This window comes from Struthio camelus, chromosome Z, assembly GCF_040807025.1.
Source record: "Struthio camelus isolate bStrCam1 chromosome Z, bStrCam1.hap1, whole genome shotgun sequence".
In the NCBI taxonomy this organism is placed as follows: Eukaryota; Metazoa; Chordata; class Aves; order Struthioniformes; family Struthionidae; genus Struthio; species Struthio camelus.
The window spans coordinates 58,072,994-58,091,284 of NC_090982.1; the positions used below are offsets into that span (position 1 = coordinate 58,072,994).

General features: G+C 36.7%; 1 protein-coding gene across 2 annotated transcripts in view; it reads left to right on the forward strand.

Annotated features, from left to right (window-relative positions):
• The window catches only part of LOC104144888 (EGF-like repeat and discoidin I-like domain-containing protein 3), a 254,672-nt gene that overhangs the window by 199,927 nt on the left and 36,454 nt on the right, over positions 1-18,291 (forward strand). For both annotated transcript variants that reach the window (XM_068928088.1, XM_068928089.1), the window contains one exon: positions 260-444. In XM_068928088.1, coding sequence (XP_068784189.1) covers positions 260-444 — 185 coding nt within the window. The remainder of the gene's footprint in view (positions 1-259; positions 445-18,291) is intronic.

An 18,291-nucleotide genomic window follows, 5' to 3' on the forward strand; every position in this document is an offset into this window, starting at 1 on the left:
AATGATTCAAGTGAATTAATTAGGGTCACTAAATTTGTAAAATGTAAACTTGGACACAGCTGCATGTATGCAGATTTTTGACAGCTGAGGCAGATGGGAAATGAGAAAACACTTTTTATATTCCCTCACCATCTTTCACCTTTTCTTCAAACACCCATCAAACATTATTCCATTGCTACATTTCTTTTTCATAAAGGAAAACCTAAACCACTTACAGAGATAAGTAAGTAGTATCACAGATCTTATTTTGCTCCTCCAGGTTGCTCAGAGCCCCTGGGGATGAAATCAGGACATATACAGGACTACCAAATTACTGCCTCCAGTGTTTTCCGAACGCTCAACATGGACATGTTCACTTGGGAACCTAGGAAAGCCCGACTCGACAAGCAAGGCAAAGTTAATGCCTGGACCTCTGGCCACAATGACCAGTCACAGTGGCTGCAGGTAAAGTTTCTCATAAATTTTCACATTTACTTTATGCCTCTGGCATGGAAAAGGTTGACTGATTTTGGGTTATATCTTGCTTCATATTCTGAGTGTAACTAGCCTAAGTCTGCCACACTTAGATGGTAAAGCTAAGAAAACGTACACAGATCTTCATGTCATTGCTACTTCAAGTGCACTGCTCGATTATAACTCAGACTGTGCAGGATGCGGAAAAACTTGGCCGGGGAAGCCTTCAGCTCCAGTAGGCAAACCTTCAGCTCAAGAGGTACAGAGCAGCCATGAGTATTTCTTTGCTAATGAACACAAATAGAAGTCACAGAGCTGTTTCACTGACTTCTGGATAGCTTGTTGAGAGAGATTTAATTTTTTCCCTTCTGTCCTTCCAAAGCTCCCTGGGAAAGCCCATTTACTTGAGCTTTGTGCACGTTAGCAAATCTGGCCCACAGAAAATACCTTTGTCTAATTGCGACTGCTCAAAATTACCTTCTAACATCATTCTGAAACTGGTAAGATTGATTCAGTACAGGAATGCATTATGAAGTTGTGTACAGGGGGTTTTTTTGAGTCTGAGAGTGATTTATACAAGTTGGTAGTAGGCTAACGTGAAAGATTGCGATAAAACACCATGTGGAAGCCTATGTGACCAGTCACCAACACATTTACATTTTTTGAACTGTTGAAAATTGTGATGTTTTGAGTCAGCTGCCAGTTTGCAGCCAAGTTCTCAGCAGGAAGCTTCAATAGCGCTAGACGTGTGCTACTAACCCCCTGCAATCTTTTCACATGTAAATTATGATGTATTAGCTTTTCTACCTGTGGTTGCTAAGCAATTTAGCAATGTGATCACTGTCTTTTCTCCAAGTTTACACACACACAGAAAAGAAGTAGCAGTTGCCTTGTCTATCATTTGCATGATTGAAGATACAAAGATTTGGTGAAGGTTTTTTAGAACAGCTTGTTGATATAGCAGTTAGTACCTTCTGGAGAGGAAGGAGATGTTAGTGTTGTATGTTATGGTAGAGAAGCAGAGAAAAATGTTTCTCCACATAAAAGAGAGTCAGGTGTACCAGAACCAGTTTTAGCCTCAGCAGTGGTTCTAAGAAACCAAGAGTACTCAGAGACTCTGCAGAAATATTCTGTGGTGTGTTATTCCTCCTATGGATAACAGTGGATTTTTTAATTAGGTACAGATGGCAAGGAGCTGCAAAGCTAATTCTTATATTCTAAAATCTTCAAAGTCTTGCCATATTTGAACCTACCTGAACATACCAATTGATTCTGGATCCATGTGACCACTTGCAGGGTCTCTGCAAGTCTCTGAAATATCAGACATAATTTTTTTATCTTGTCAAAGGGCAAGTTATGAAAATATGTTTATATTTTAGTTATTTTACTGATGGATATGATTTCAGAAAAATTCGAAAGAACATTACCATTTTACTGCCTCCTAAAAGTCATTATATTTATGATATTTTTCCCAGAGAGTATCATAACAATTCTTATTTGAAAAAACAAGAGGCATTATAAAACCACATGGTTTTTCTGTGCTTAAACTGATCTTTAACTTCTGCTATTGGGTGATTATTCTGAATTCAATCTGTGAGTAAACCGGGGCTCAGAGCTTCAAGTCTGTGTAACAATTCCGTATGAAAGATATGCCTGTCATTTAAATTTTTCTGTTCATTGTTGTTCTCTTTGCTGGCAGTTCTCTGTTTTTTCTTTAACACTCAGACACTCAAACTTTTTAACACACTGACTGTAATTTTATCATCATGCTGCTTTTATGAAATTTAGTCAAAACACTTCTAAGAAAAAGTATGTGAAAGCAAAGTTATATATATATATTTTTTCCCCTCAGCAATTACATCTTACAAGGAATGACCCCAACGGCAACTCCATGATAGCCCAAAACAGGGTTAACTTTGTTAAAATAGCTGGCCTATCAGTGTGGTATTCCACAGTGCTAGCTTTCCATAGCTTTTGAATTTTGCCTGCATGCTATCTCTTATAATTTTCATTAGCAAGGCTATAAAATTGAGTAAAACCTACTGAGTACCTTCAAAAATGATTGTCTTAATATTGTGATATAAAGGAATATCTTGAGTAGATCTGTTGCGACTTGCAGTTATTTCAGGGAAACCTTGCCTAAATGTCACTGTTATCAGCTGTTCCTCTTTTTAAAAGCTTCTGTGCCAACATACATCTCCGAGTGCCTGCTGTGATAATGGTCACTGAGAGCTGATGTCTGTATCATGTACATAACTGTTGTTTGGTAGTTATGGGCAGTTCTCAGTTCTCAGCACTTTTGGATGAACCCTAAACATAAATTCTCCTCTATCATAGTTAGTTTATTCTGTTTATTTTGTCACTTTCAAAAAGGAAAATTTTGAACCTTCTGTCTACTTGTTTAAAAATATAGCCATTAAGTTCTTTATCGTGAGTGTGCTGGATTGCTACATCTATAATTTAGCCTCGGCAGCAGGAATTTGAAGTATTATGTGGCTTGGCACGCAGACATTTCCCTAGTTAAGAAGAGTACTCACCTTATCAGCTACAGTTGTTGAAAATCCAGTTGTAATCTAAAGGCTACTCAATTAAGAACACCAGGATCCCCACACAACACACTGTTAGACCAAACACCATCATTAGTAATGGGAGAAAGTATTCTGTGATGTGGAGGAAAAAGTAGTGAGTGTAGGTGACAAAGATGGTCCTTTTCCAGCACTCAAATCTGTCAGTTCATCCAGAAATCCTCCGAAGTCTTCAGGAGAATTTATTTTTTAATCAAAATTTGGGTTTGAATTCTCTCATGTGCTTGCTTCAAGAGACGCTCTTGCCAGTCCTTTACAGATGATGCTACAAAAGCCATACTGCAGCTGCTTGGCCTAATTCATAGTGCAAGAGCTTCCATTCACTTAGGTAACGTGCCTCTTTCTTGTCTCTGTACTCTCTGTAGTCTTACTCTATGCAGCTTACTGATACAGAACAATGTAGGTGTTCAGTTTGGTACTAGATCTAATCGGAGTCCTCCTGGACACAATCCAGGACTGTCGTTCCAGCCAGTCACCCCACTTCTCATTTCTTCAGTTATTTCCCATTAAAGGAAGTATCAAAGTACTTCCTGCCTTGTTCCCAGAAGGAGACACTGAGAATATAAAGGTTATTCAAAATAATTACCTTTCAAATTCTTCGTGGCTACTCTTGTAAATAGATTTTCACCATGCTGTATCTCATTTTCCTAGCCCCTATTGTGATTCAAGGGGATTAATATTTTCCTCAAAATCCATTCCCTCCACTCTACTACATTCCACTCTCCTACTCATTTTCTGTTGCTATACATTATGAAATCAGAGCAAAGATTCAAACTGTCACAGTAATTACTGTTATTTAAGGTTTGGGGGTTTAAAATATTTTCCCATTTCTGCTAAATAGGCAGAGGCGATATCCATCATTGTTTTGCTTTCCCACTCTGTCTCATTGTGTAATTAGGACAGCAACACCTTGTACTTTAATGCCTTGGTCTGCCCATTTGTCCTTTGCCTTATGCTTCAGCATATAATTTCTCTGAAGCTGTTTCTCTGATCTGCTGTCCTCAGCAGTACTCCTTGGAGCTGAGGCATCCCAGTTCATTTGGTGTCTCCGAGCAGCTGGAGCTTCCTTTCCATTGCCCTCTCAGCTCTGTCCTTTGCAAAAATTGTTTTGTCTGATTACCTTAATTCTAATTTTGTCTCTGCATCTGATTACACATAGTTATTGATACTTTGTTATGTTAAAGTTAGTGATAAGGCTAGGTTTTTTGAAGGTCCATGTATCTACATAACACAACTGGATTAAAGATTGCCCATCTTGGAAACCTGCTGAGGTTCCTTTGTATCTTTGTGTTATCTTCAGGTCACCAGAAGTGCTGGAGTAGCTTTATGTTTCTAATTATGCTTGGAACTTCAAAACAATTTATTCACTGCAAATATGACTCTCTCTCATCCTAGTTGCTTGGCTTGTGTTTTGTGGCAAAGCTAGTGAAAAGGTTCTGCAGCTTGATGTGCTTGATATGCTTGATAAGCCTGATACAGTTTCCTCACAGTTGTTTTATATTGTTACCACTGAGCTCAGGTGATTTAAGAAAATCAGCCTCCCCTTAAATAATAAACTGGAGCAGCAAATCATGTCTTATTCTAATGTGTCCCTTGCTGATTGCATGCGATGGAATCAGCTAAGCGCTCTTAGGAAAAAAAACTCATGTTGATAAAGACAACAGCTAACTGTGTTGAAGAGTGACAAGTGCAACCTCTGCAGCCAATCATCATCACTTTTTTCAAATCTGATGATTGTCAACGGTATAATGCATTTGGTGTGTGTGTTTTTGTTTTATTTTCTGCCAACCTAATCTCCATTATGAGATAATATTCTGGAGATTTTTCATCAATACCTTTAGAAATCGATTGTCTCAGTGATGCAGTTGAGTTACACTTTCAATTTAATACATGACCATTTTTTTCTGTCTCACAAAGCCTGTTGTTTGAAAACAAAGGCAAAATTGAATTCAAAATAATTCTTCACTTTTTGTCATTATTATACATGCAGAAAACATCTCCATCTACAAAAGTCTCGTGCCATCGTGAAATCTACTTATCTTCATTGTATAGCATTGATTTACAATATTCAAGCTTCTAAATGATCAAATGAAAGAATTATAGTTTTTGGAAGGTTAAAACAGACTGGATACCTACTCAGTTTTTCTTATAGAGTCCTCTTAAAGAAAGTAGACTTTTTGTGCTGATTCTCCAGTATGTACAAAACTTGACGTGTTGTGCTTTACACCACCAGCATAAGTGGTGTGAAACGATCATTGAGCTGCCATGAAAGAGCAAGAGAAGACATAGAGCAGCTATGCCTAATCCCAGATCAGTTTTAGAAGCCTTCTGCAGAGCACACCTAGCATGAACCTAAAGGGACAATGTAGCCCGTTCTTTGGGTGTTACTAAGTTATTGGCTAAATAACCTGATTTTTAAATTTATGGATTTTACATGTAAAATTGACATATGCAATTAATAGCTATCCTAAACTGTCTACTTCAGTTACTTAGGTTCCTTCTACAGTCAGTGGAAAAGGACAGCACTATCAGTGAATAATTCGTCCTAACCAAAAGTAGGTGCCAAAGTTTCCTGTTATGAATCACTCTGGATATGCGCCTTTTACTCTCAGTTGGTCATAGAGAGCGCTAGACAATTCACTTAACCTAGAAGATGAGTTTTTACATGGTTAAAGTTACGCGAGGTGAATCCTTTCCTTTTACAACATTAGGAAGAAAATATTATTTTTCCTCTCATATTGATTAGCAGTGTTTATTTTAATGTCGGTGATCTTTCACTCTAGCACAAAATAGGAAATATATTTTTCTATATCTTTCAGGTGATATTTGCTACTCCTTTATTGTACCTGCCACTTTCCTGTTTTTGTTGCATTTACCAGTTTACTTGTGAGAAATTCTACAAAGAAGCTTGCTAGATAGGGAATCACTAAACTGTAGCATTTCATAAATGCTGAAAACAACACATCAGCTGAAAATTAGGCGGATTGTTTAATCGTCTTTGAATCGTGTCATTAACAAAGCAGGCATTTCTACCAACAGTGATTAAAGTAGACAAATAAGTGGTTTCTGTGTAGCCACCAACTTAAATATTTAATTTGCACGCCCACACCGTGGAAAGAAACAAAATGCTTCACAACATCTTAATTAAATAAGGACTTGAAATCCCCCAAATTGGAATAAGATTAAATGATAGTTTAATACCAATTTGGTAATTAACAGAATGAGGACATTTGAGGGCTTGGAGTGCCTAAACAGTGTGTTGTGACTGGTGTTTAAAAGATATAGAAGTATTCTGTGGGAATTGCAAGCTTAATTATAACACATTATAACAGAAGAGGATGAATCTTTCTCTGCAGCTCCAATAAACCACAGCCATCATCAACAGATCAGGAAAGGAATCAACGTCCTTTCAATGTAAAGCAACAAAAGGTCTCTCTCTCATTCTTCAGAAGCAAAGCTGGTATTGATTTTTAATTGTAATTTCCCTCCAGCAGAAAAATAAGATCTCTCTGATTTCAGATAGTAGAAGGTGAGCTGTGCAGACAGAAACCTTTTTTTGTGCCACACCTTTTACTAGGGTACTGAAAGAGAGTCAATATTGTTTATTTTATCTTTTCAACTCATTCAAAGTCATCTTTTCGTTTTCGTGTGTTCTTGGAAAGTGAGCTTTCATTTTCTGTTTGAAGGACTTGACTTGGACACTCAGTTTTGGCATCTCATTGCTCTTACACCTACTGGGATGAGCAGTTCCTCGGAGTAAGATACTGGTCAGAGAATGTGTTAGTTCACAGGAAGCAGCAGCATAGCAGAGTGGGTTCTGATTAAATACAGATTTAAATGTCGAGGAATTGGTTAGGTAAATTTGACTACAAAAAGTGGCCACTGGTGGAATAAGGAAGGTGTATGGACAAATAGTTCCTAGTGGTCCAGTCAAAGTCAAAGGCGGGTAAAAAGAGGTACCCTTTTATAAATTGCACACCGTTAAATTTTCCGACTTTGCACTGCCTGGCCTGGAGTGCCAAACAGATCATTTTACTGACTACCTCATTCACCAGTAAACCATGGACTTCGTTTTGCAACTAGCAGGTCCTGGCCTGTTTTTAGCACACTGTGTCCTAAAAGCTATATCCTGAGGTGAAGAGCAAGAATTCTTTTTTTCCTCTGGTATCTTCCCCAAAGCGTTTTTAACTCTTCGGTAATAAATACATAGTAATAAATAAATACAAGGCACTAAGAGGTTTGCTTTGATTTCCTAGCTGCAGTTACCTGTCACCAAGTATTTGATGGCCATTCCAGAGGTCACTCTCTAACCCAGTTTTTGCCTCAAATCATTTCAAGTTAAATGCATTATTCACATTATTAATGTTACTAAATTGTGCATTTCAGCATTGCCCTTCCTAAATTGCTTATGACTTTGCAAAGCTTTCTTCTGCAATTCATTTTATGGAAATGTTTATAGTGGTAATTGAATTTAAGTCTCAAAATTAAATAAGGCAGCATAAAATCTTGGTTTATTTTGACTTTTCAGTGCTATATTTAGGCTGTATTGTCAGTTAGTTAGCAAAGTTTACAGCCTTGGTAAAATCTTTGATTTTACTCTGACTGGCCAAATACAAGGAGATTATTAGGACAGGCTAGGTACAGAAGCTCTTTGTCGCAAGGTATCCAGGAAATAGGTAACAGCTGGATATAGTTTTTTAATTATTTCCTGGGGTTTGAGTTTGTATAATGACACCTTCATAAACAGGTACGAAGGAAAGAGTCCATCTGAGCAGTAAAGTTGTTATAGTCAAGATTTTATAGGAAAACCAAATTTCACTGCAGTGTCCTACTCTGTTCAGTGAATTTTATTTCCTATTCCCCCTATTAAGTCTGCTGTAGAGAATTATAAGAGGTTAACTCTGTGTTCCAGACCTTATCTTGGAAATCTAGCAAATTCATCCTCACTAACAAAAATTGTGAGTTTTCCTAAGCAGCTGAAGCATGTCTAGCTCTAAAGGATTGCAAGAAAGTACTATCAATTCCCTTACTGACTTGTAGTTTTTCTCTGTGTATCACTGTCTTACAGATGAAAGTTAAATTGAGTAATGACCCATTTGCTGTTACAATAACAGTTTTTGATCTTACTTCTAAAAAAACTGGGAGCGTAAGCCAAAGGTCCCCAGTTGTTCTGCGTTTTGATGTACATAGAATTTCACTCTGAAGCATTTTTTGTTACTGTGTATTTACAATAGGATCTTTGCCATTACTTGATGCCCATAGCAGTGCTTTCTGAAAATGGCATGCATTAAATTTTAATAGGAAGGTGTTAGTTTTTCATTATTTTAAATTCCGCCTTTTTTACATAGCCATACTTTTCACAGATTTGAAAAATATTCTCTCTGTATTAGTGAAACAAAACCATCATTTCCTTTGCCTCTGTTGAAAAGACAAAATGGCTACAAAATTGAGTAGAGAGGAATATAGAAAGAAAAAAGGTGCAAATATGTTTCTCATTCTTACCTTCTTAATTAAATTCCTACCTTCTTCTTCAAAGGCAAAATTTCTAAAAGGCGTCCACTTTTTCATAATAAAATTGTTCATTGCTTTCATAGCTGTATCTCAGTTAATTTGGAGAATTGGGCACAGTTGTTTCCCCACAATACTTTCAATCTAGACAAGAGAAAAGGATGATAAAGGAAACAGATGAAGGAGAGAAATGAAGTGACCTTGGCAAGGTCAAGTATGCATCAGGTAGCTTGAAGCAGCAAAAGCTACCTGATGTAAAAGCAGATGAGACAAAAGCCGACGCAAGGGTGAAAGCAGAATAGAGTGGAACTAGGTCTAGTTCTGTTTTCCGATAGCTCAAAGCTTTATTGACTGGACTATGCTATTTTTATTACCCTTTTAGGGGTGTATAATATTTCCCAAATGTTTCTTCCTTACTAAGCAAGGCACTTGTGTATTTTCTTCATGCATCTGTCAAGATCTTATCAGCGAAATATACAAAAGGTTGAGGAAAGCTACTCTTCCCTGAATTGCTCTTAATTTTGCATTCTTACTATTTCACTCTTTATGCCACATTAAAAGCACAGTGAAGCTTTTATTGTGAGATTCTGGCTGACTTCAGAAAATTTTTGTTCAAAATCTGCTTCTTTTTTTTTTTATTCTCTTCCCTTCATAAAGTAGATAGAGACAGATCTGTTTCCAGCTCGGCAAAATGTGAACAGAGATCTTTTATTACTTTCCATTAAGTAAATAATGAAATTGAGATATTCACACACATACATAAACACAAAGAAGTAGTGGTAGAAAAGGGACCTCAAATCCTAATTAGAAGACGGCTACATTACAGCCTTCTTCAGAGCTAGTAAGAGGAGGGAGGAAAACCCTTAACCAGGCTGACATTTACCTATCAGCAAGAAGAAAAATGGACCAGCCATATCTCAGCATATGAAAGCATCAGGTAAGAGCAGATGTGGATATTTCTCTTGCTGTTTAGGAATCTTAGCCTGTTCATTAGTTTCGCCATATATTTTTCTCTAATAATATCCTGCTCATGGTACAGAGTTGGTCTCAGTAGAATACCTGCTAGCTTGACTTTTTGTTTTTAGTTTCCATGTTATCTCAGGCATGTTTATACAGTAATGTATTGTGCAAGACCCTCTTTCCTCGCTCTTTGATAGCATCCATACTGCTTTATCCTCAAGTAACACAAGAGCAGTTTCCCTGTCAGAAAACGTGACATAAGAGAAAAATCTTAGCAGAAAAGGTGAGAAGGGAGGAAAGAGAAGTGAAAAGGGAAATGACAGTAGTCACAAAAATGAGGCTTCTGAACATTTCTTCAATTATCTGAGTCTTGTTCAAAAGCACCTTGAGACTTGTAATAGCAAGTGTCAGAATATGCCCTCTTAAGAATTTGCTCACTGATTTAGGGCCTGTATCTATGTGTACATTTATTTACAGGAGTTGAGAATTACTCAAAGTGTGTAAGGATAGAAACAAAGGCAAATTTTCTCACAATTGGGCCATGGTTTTCATCTATAACTAGTCTTTGACATCTGGACAGAGCTGAGAAGTACTCTGAGTTGACAGTTCTCGGTGCTCTCGGTTTGATAGTATTCTCTAAAATAAGTCAGACAATAGGGTATTTTGAAGGAACGCATGCTTTAAAAGTTACTCCTTTGGATTACAAGAACTGCCTTCCTAATTATGCTTTATATGTAACCAAGTGTTAATTGCTTTTGTTGTTGGAGTGATCTTCTTAGAAGCTTCATGTTTAATTAACCACAAGATGTATTAATCCTATTTCAACCCAGCCTTTCTTTGTGGTATAATTAAGCAGAAAAGTATTTTCTCAATTAAAAGTTAATTCTATATATAATTAGTAAAAGGAAAACACCTCTGTAAAAACCACGGAGCTGTTATTTCTAATGACAGAAGTAACAATTTTAGATGCATCTTAATGGATCATCTTTAGTAAGAGGTAAAGAGACTTATAACATACCGATACTGTTTTCAGCCCAGAGGTATTAAAAAGATATGTATTGGAATGTTTTTTACAGTATGTACCACAGATGGTTAATGATTCCTCTTTGGCAACATCTGAAAAACTACAGAGGCCTGATACAGTACTTATGAATAGAGGAACAGACCCTCATTGCATATTCCTTTATCTGAATTTATTTGTATTGACTTTACAGTGGGATGCTCTTCAGCTTGTCTTATTTATCCTTCAGTTGCATTGAACTCAAACACTGCGCTGCATACCACATATACAGACATTATCAGTTCAGTTGTGTGTACCCCTACATAATGCTGAGCTTCCTAAACTCCAAGGAACCTCGATAGCGCCTTGCCGGAGTAGCTAAGACTAGCTTTATTTGAGAGGTACCAAATGGCTTGCTTCAGCTGATGTCTTTTCATAGAATCAAAATAATGTAAGTAAGAGATTTTTAAAGGGCAGTTTACGTAATCACTAGCTAACTCCTGTGGCAGTTTTGAGACTATAAAACTCTCTGACCTGAAGTGGCAAAAGATAAATGCCTCCAAACTTTATGATTGGAAAGGGGTCTAAGAGTACAGTGGTTACCTAATCTGGAGCAACAGAGAAGTCTACCACAAAAGAAAGCCGTATTATTTTCATTGTCTCTCACTGACATTTAACCCATGATTAGACTAACACACATCCTAAATTAGATGAAAAGCTTTTCATCCACTTCAGCAGGACTTCTAATTGCTGGAGGGTGGGAGGGGAGAATCGCTCCATGCCTGCTTTCGTTTTTATACATCCTGAAGTCTGACCATTGTCTGAGGCAGAATACTGGATATTTTTCTAAATTAGCAGGATAAATATGATGTTTTTCTATATATAAATACCTGTGGTGCATGGTAATACCTGTATGATGAATAGGGTCAACAAAACCTCAGTCAGAAAATACAGACAACACAGCTCTAGAGCCCTGGTTGGAGCACGCGTTAGGATAGCACCAAATCCTAACAGGCTGATAGGAGGCTGGCCTCGCCGTAGGGTCGTACCTGGTGGCTAATGAACGAATGACAGGCTCATTTTGTTCCTTGAACAAGCTTGCCAGTTTTCTGCGCGCAGACCTGTCTCCACTGGGAGGACTGTTTCACACAAAATAAACCTCAGAGCTGCTTTAAAGCAGCTGCCAGTTTTGTTGTTAGTTGTTGACGCTTTTTCACGGCATCTGCCACCAAACTCTTTATTCTTTTCACTCCCCCCAGATCTACATGGATATAAATTACAGGAGCAGCACAGGGTTGGCTTAGTGTTCCAAAATATATCGGAGAGGTTTTTATCTGAGAGGTTCTCAGCAATTATTTCTAATCCTAGAAAGTCTTTTGATATTAAAAATTAAATTTGTCATTTATAATAATTTAAGAGTTATTTTAGTTTTTTATCAGAGTTCCAACATGGTTTCATTTGTTTTCTTTACTCGCCATCCTAGTGCATGTATTTTTGTCATACTAAGGCATTCTAACTGTAGAGCAATATATAAACAGAATATTTTATACTTTTAAAATAATTTTCCATTTAAGATCAAACACATGAGAATGAAGAAAGTCTTTTGATTGTTTTGCATGTGTGAGTTACTATATATGTCTATATATGTGTATGGGGAGGTGCACTCTCTTGCTTTTACTACTATAATTTTCTTTTTATGTTTTTAAAAATATATGGTTGCATTCCACTCTTCTGCTAAATTATCATAAAATATCATCTATTTTTAGTTCTAGTAAAACAATAATGAGATCTTCTATTGAGGTAAGGAAGGATAGACAGTCAAGGACAACATGTTGTATTTTTTGACCCTCTGTAAAATCAAACTTAAATGGAGTAATGACATTCTGGAAAAAAAAATGGAGCAACAGGAAATAAATATTGTCATGCTGAGAGAAAAGTAACCCAACATCTAACTCGGTGATTTTAAAGAGTCTATCATCTATTATGGAAGCTCACTCAGAAGGAGGAAATTGTGGCTAACCAATTTGCATTGGTGATAGAAGTCCTTCCGCATTACATGAGCCTTTCCATGTTATTTTGACTGAAACGAGAACTGAATTCTGAGAATTAGATTTTATTTCTTACATTAAAAAATATAAGCAAGTTAAACTTTAATGCATATGGAAATAATTGAAAACATTAAAATTAATTATACAAATTTAATCTGTTCCTCAGTTTTACAGAGAACTGTAAATCTCATTTGAGCATTGCACTTCAACTATTTAGGCAATGTGGTCTTAAACTGAAATAGAGACTACGTATGAGGAGCTTTCTAGACAATTTGATCATCTGTCACATTACGTTGTATCACTGAACAGTGAGTCCCCATTATGTGGCCCAGGTTAAAGAGAAAAGTTACAAAGTCAAGTAAATGCCAAGATGTTAACAAAGGTATTTTTTTATAAAATACAGATCTTTTCATCGAACTGTATCTGATGTCAATCATCACATATCAGGGATGAAAAGGGAGGCAGGAAGTTCTGTTATTTTGTTAGGCTAATTAGTTTATTACACCAGCTTTAGTACCACATTGCCCACAGAAGTCTGCAGTAGCTATTTGGTAGGTTTTTACAGCTGTGCAACTGCCATTAACTAACCTATTACACTAAAATAAAATCGTTTAACAGAATACTTAATATCCAAGATAAACAAGGTCTACTTGAAGGTTTTTATATTGTAAAAGTAAAAGAAGCCAACTGTTATATGTTCAGTTATGGGCAGCATGTTAACCTTCATTCTTTGAATTAGATTTAAGAATCCGTGCAGTGACATTTCAAAAAGAAGCATCAGAAGCCTGATCCAGAATGTAGCAAAGTCAGTGTAAATCCTAGTATTTATTTCAATATATTTTTGATGCAATAGACAGGATAATGACTGGAGTAAAACAGTGTCTTTGTCTGCAACCCCTAGTCATATAGCTTTATCTTACCAAAGCAGCAGTTCCTGGTAACTGCAGGATTCTTTGTCCATACCGTGTGATAAATGATTTCTGGCTCAGTTGCCTAAACTAATTAACAGAGTTGTACTTTTTTTTTTTTTTAAACTTGGAGCTGAGTCTAACAAGTCCCCTCTATGTAACATCATAAAAAAAAAAAACCTAAGAACAGTATAGAGAAAGTGGATCTGGAATGATTATGCAGTATTTTTCACAATGTAAGAATTAAGGGAGACGCTCAGGAGATTAGCAGGCAGTAGCTTTAGACAAATAAGGGGAAACATTGTTTCATATATATTATGAAATATTATTATGAAATACATTATGCTGTGGGATTTTGTGGAGATCCAAAGTATAAATAAATTCATCACAGATTCAGTAAATTCCGGGAGGATAAGTGGCTGTTAATATGCTAGTCCAGATAGAATTTCTGATTCAGAAAGTCCCTAAACCAAGCAGACACAGGAAGATTTTCCTATTAGGGGAAGGCTTGCTTTCAGCATGCCCTATTCTTCTGACTTTTTCTAAGTATTAATGCTTTCAGAGACAGACTCTGGGGCACACTGTGGTCTGATTTATTATTTTCATTGCTTTAGGTAGCACGTGATCTTTGCTTCCTGGTAAAAAAATAAATAAGTATTTATATTTCAGAGGTGTGAGCAGCAGTGGTTGGCAGCCATGACTATGAATTCTTCTGAAAAACATCTTCTCAGTCTATTCTCTTAAAGAAGATTCATATAATTTAAAAAATGAAATGATTAAATGCATAAAAGTATCTGAACCATAACAGTCCAAACAGGGAGAAGAGGGAAGTACCTAAAACAATATACTTTCAAAACTCCACACATGGGTACAAAATCTTGCTACTTATAACAATTAGCAAATACCACAGTCTTTTGTTGTGCCACCCATCATCCTTTCAGTATGTCCTTTACTAATCTGCCTTTACTAAGATAATACCAGATGCAGCCTGGAGAGGTTTGTGCAATAGGAATGATGTATATGTTATGAGTTAGCATTGATCCCCCAAAAGTCAATACCACTGACTGCCAGTAGACTTTTGCTGTTGTTGACTGTAAGCTGGGAAGACCCCCTAGACATCTGGTCAATTCTGTTGCTTTTGTCTAATAGTGCATCTTTGCTGTGGGTAAATGATCTGGTAAATGTAGATATGAGATTTCAGTTTTCTATAGACTGAGGATTTAGGAATTTTATGCTTTTTGCGCTCCCTTTCTTCTCTGTGTTGCCCGTAAGTGGGAATAATCCCAGAAGGGGAAATAAGTACTCTGCACACTGACCCCCTACAAGATCTGCAGCTTTGTTTTTTTGTATATGAGGAAGAGAAGTATGAATGACTGAACCTCAAATTTGAGTCTCAGTGTCAGTATTTCGTTAAATGAAAGGGGAAATGAGTGAGGTAAATGGATAGAAAGTGCTTCATGACAAACTGGCATATATTTCTTTGTTTTCTGTCAATCAAAATAATTTTCTTCGTTGAGCTTGTTGACTCAGGAATAGTGACAAAAAGAAATTCGTCAGCTATATGGATGCTCTGATTTTATCCAACTTTCAGGTTTATTTGTGCAAAATCCTATCCTGTAATTGTTGCTTCAGTTTACAGTAGAAGTCTCCCAGTTTTATAATCCTGTAAGAAGTTTGTTTCAGTATGACTCCTTACTGTGCGCAGATGTCTGTATTTTCTCCTAAATCTATTTAGGCAAATCTCAGCAAGTCACTGAGATGCCACCTCTGTAGTCTCTCTTAGAGAGAGTCACTTCCAAAGATCAACTTATGCTTTCCTGAGGTAACTATCTAAGAGAGACTTCATAAATAGCCTTCTGCAGGAGACTGTTTTCCTCCATTTACTGAGTTTAGATGATGATGAGTTATTTTTACTTAATTATGCAGTTGATTTTATTTTGGTATTGCTAGCTTACGAACCTCAATAACATTCCTACACAAGAACTTCAATTTTAAGAATGATACTGGGTCAGCATGTTCTCCTAGCAGAATTACCACGTAACATTACTAGTTACAGCTCAGGAAATGGAGAAGATCCTGTGGGTTGCACAATTACCTGAGTGAACAGATAATACTAAGTATTCAAATTTGTTTGAGCAGTTCTGCTGGTTCTGTATATAAAACTGTACTAAAGAGGCACTGTGAGGTGAACAGGGAGGACCTGAGTTCTTGCAAAAGGGCTTGCTTTTATCTTATAATTCCTGTATGTGGAAGGGAGAGCTGCTTAATCTTCTGATTTGTATAGATCTCATCTCAAGTACTGTGCTGTATTTTGCATTATGTAGCTGAAAGATCTTCACCATGAAGTGAATTACCTGTATGAGCAATTAGGTGAGTAGCCATGTGAGTAGCAACAACTTGCGTTATGTTATTACCTAATTGTTTCATTATTGGTATTTCTGAACTCTTAAAATAACATTGTGCGGGACAGCGTTAAATGATCTTCACAATATTGTTTGTTATTAAGCAAAATAGCAGAAAGTTTACCTCCAGTAAAGAAACAGATGAGCTATTGTATAAACAGACAGAAGAAAATTTTCCACAGAATTTTGAATTATTACTGAAGGTCAAAAAAATTTTAAAAGTGTTGACAGTAGCCTTGATTTGTATAAATGACAATATTTTCCTGCCTGGTTGAATGAATGACTAGAGAATAATAGCCTGGTTTGCTGATAGCAAGCTAGGTACCAGAAACTTAATTTACTTCAAAATCCAACCATGTTTGTACCCACTGAAGTGTAAGTAATCAAGGCATAGGAGGAAATTACCTATGCCTGCTTTGTAAAGGTTAGTAGGGGGACAAAAAAAAAAAAGATTCATAATTTGATTAGTGCAGTCTGCTTGGCTGTTTTAATACCAAAACTGCTGTTATTAAATACAGGTGCTTTAATAGTGCTTGTAAAATGTCATTGCCAAAACACACCAAACAAAAAGAGATGGCTTATGTAGAATTTAGTGTTGTATTACAAATATTACAAGGAACACAGTTGAGTTAATTTAGAAGCATGAGCACTGTAAACTGTATCAAAGAGTAACTTTCTGCAAGAAAAAGCTTAAATTTTTGTGAGAACGTATCCCTTGTTCTCACAGCAGCTGAAATATTTTCACTCTACTTTGTTTCACTTTTATTGAGGTGAAAGCACTTTGTATTACCTAGAGCTCACAATAACAACAATATATGATTTAGGCTGAAGAGATTGAGGAAACACAGAAAGCCTGACACTCACTGTGACAGCATAAGCTGCTTTAATATTATAGAGGGGCCTTATAGTAAGCAGAAGAGGCACGAGGAAATTGCCATGTAAATAAAGCACTTGTCCACCTAACAGAGAAGAGCGAGGTGCATGTATAACATCTGTTCTTCTCACTACTTCATGTGGCAGAGCGTAGTGAGGTAGCAACTGATTTCTCAGAAACAAGGAAAGAGGAGGAAGTGCTTTGTGTAAGACATCAATTTTTTAGGGTTTTTTTATTTTTTTTTTTTTTTACTGCCGTGAAAATGTTAATTTGTACAACTGCTCAACAGATATTGCATGTATGGTGCAATTTCATGCTTAAAGACATACCTAAGTCCCAGACTTCAGGGTTTAAACTTTTCATCATAATTGTTGTGTATTAATTTTTGTTCAAATTTACAAATCAGTACATATCTATACAAACATACATTTTTACAAATTTCTACAAATATAGAAATATTTGCAAAATTATTTAATTTTTCAAAATAACATTATCAGTGCATTTGCACTTTATTTTTACTGAGTTTTATACACACTTAACAATTAGTGCGTTTGCTTGGGCCATGCCACATATTGAGTAATGTCTAGCAGTAGCTGAGCTTTCTTTGGGGGTTTTGGGGATATTTTTGTCTGCCCAGAGGTCTCACCAAATTCTAAGCAGTATCGATAAAGGCTGCAAGTGCTCTTCAGGATGTTATAGTCAGCTCTGCCTTTCTGAAAGTGCCTAGTCTGAAGGAGCTACTAACTGGAAATTTTGATTCATGTGGAATAACTTAGTGAGAAGTTCAGAGCTCTCAGCAAAAGTTACGGTTTTTGGCAACTATGTAGACTGAAACCTTCCTTCATTATGATCACAACTGGTCTGCACGATAGGTGGCTTGGCCGTTTTCATGGCTAGAGAATTAAGTTAACAGAGTCTGAATTTTCTTTGCGAAGTTCCCAGTGACTGCGGCTGTTGCTGGCCGTCCCTGGGTGCCAACCTGATGAGCTATTCTTGATTAGCCCTATCACAAGGGATAGAGTGGTGGCTCTGTTATTTTCATAAAAAATATCTAAGGCTTTAGATGATGTTCAGATTCATTGGTCTAATGTATCACATTATATTGCATGGTACATAGCAGGCATGCACTGGTTACGTTGCCAGAAGAGAAATTAAATCAGGAATATCCATCTGAGGAGAAAAGACGCTGTCACTAAAAGTGTTCTTCTTGTCAAATTCCTGGAGAGGCTTCAGTAGCTGTAATCCACACCTTTGCACTTCTCCCTACTACCATGCCAAAATCTTGGGATTTAGAAAGGGAAGAAGGTTATCCTCAGTTGCATCTTATAATTAAGGTTATCCTGAGTTGCATCTCCGTTGATCCTATAACGCAAGTACGTCACTCCCAAAACAAAAAAGGCAGAGTCTTTTGAACGTTTTATCAATAAAAGGCAACACAAGTGCCAGACTCATGTTAAATATTAGTCTGTTTTACTACGGAAAAATCCAATACAGTCTCCCTACCTTGAAAAATGATTCATATTAATGTAACAGGAGTCTAGCATGTCTTAAAA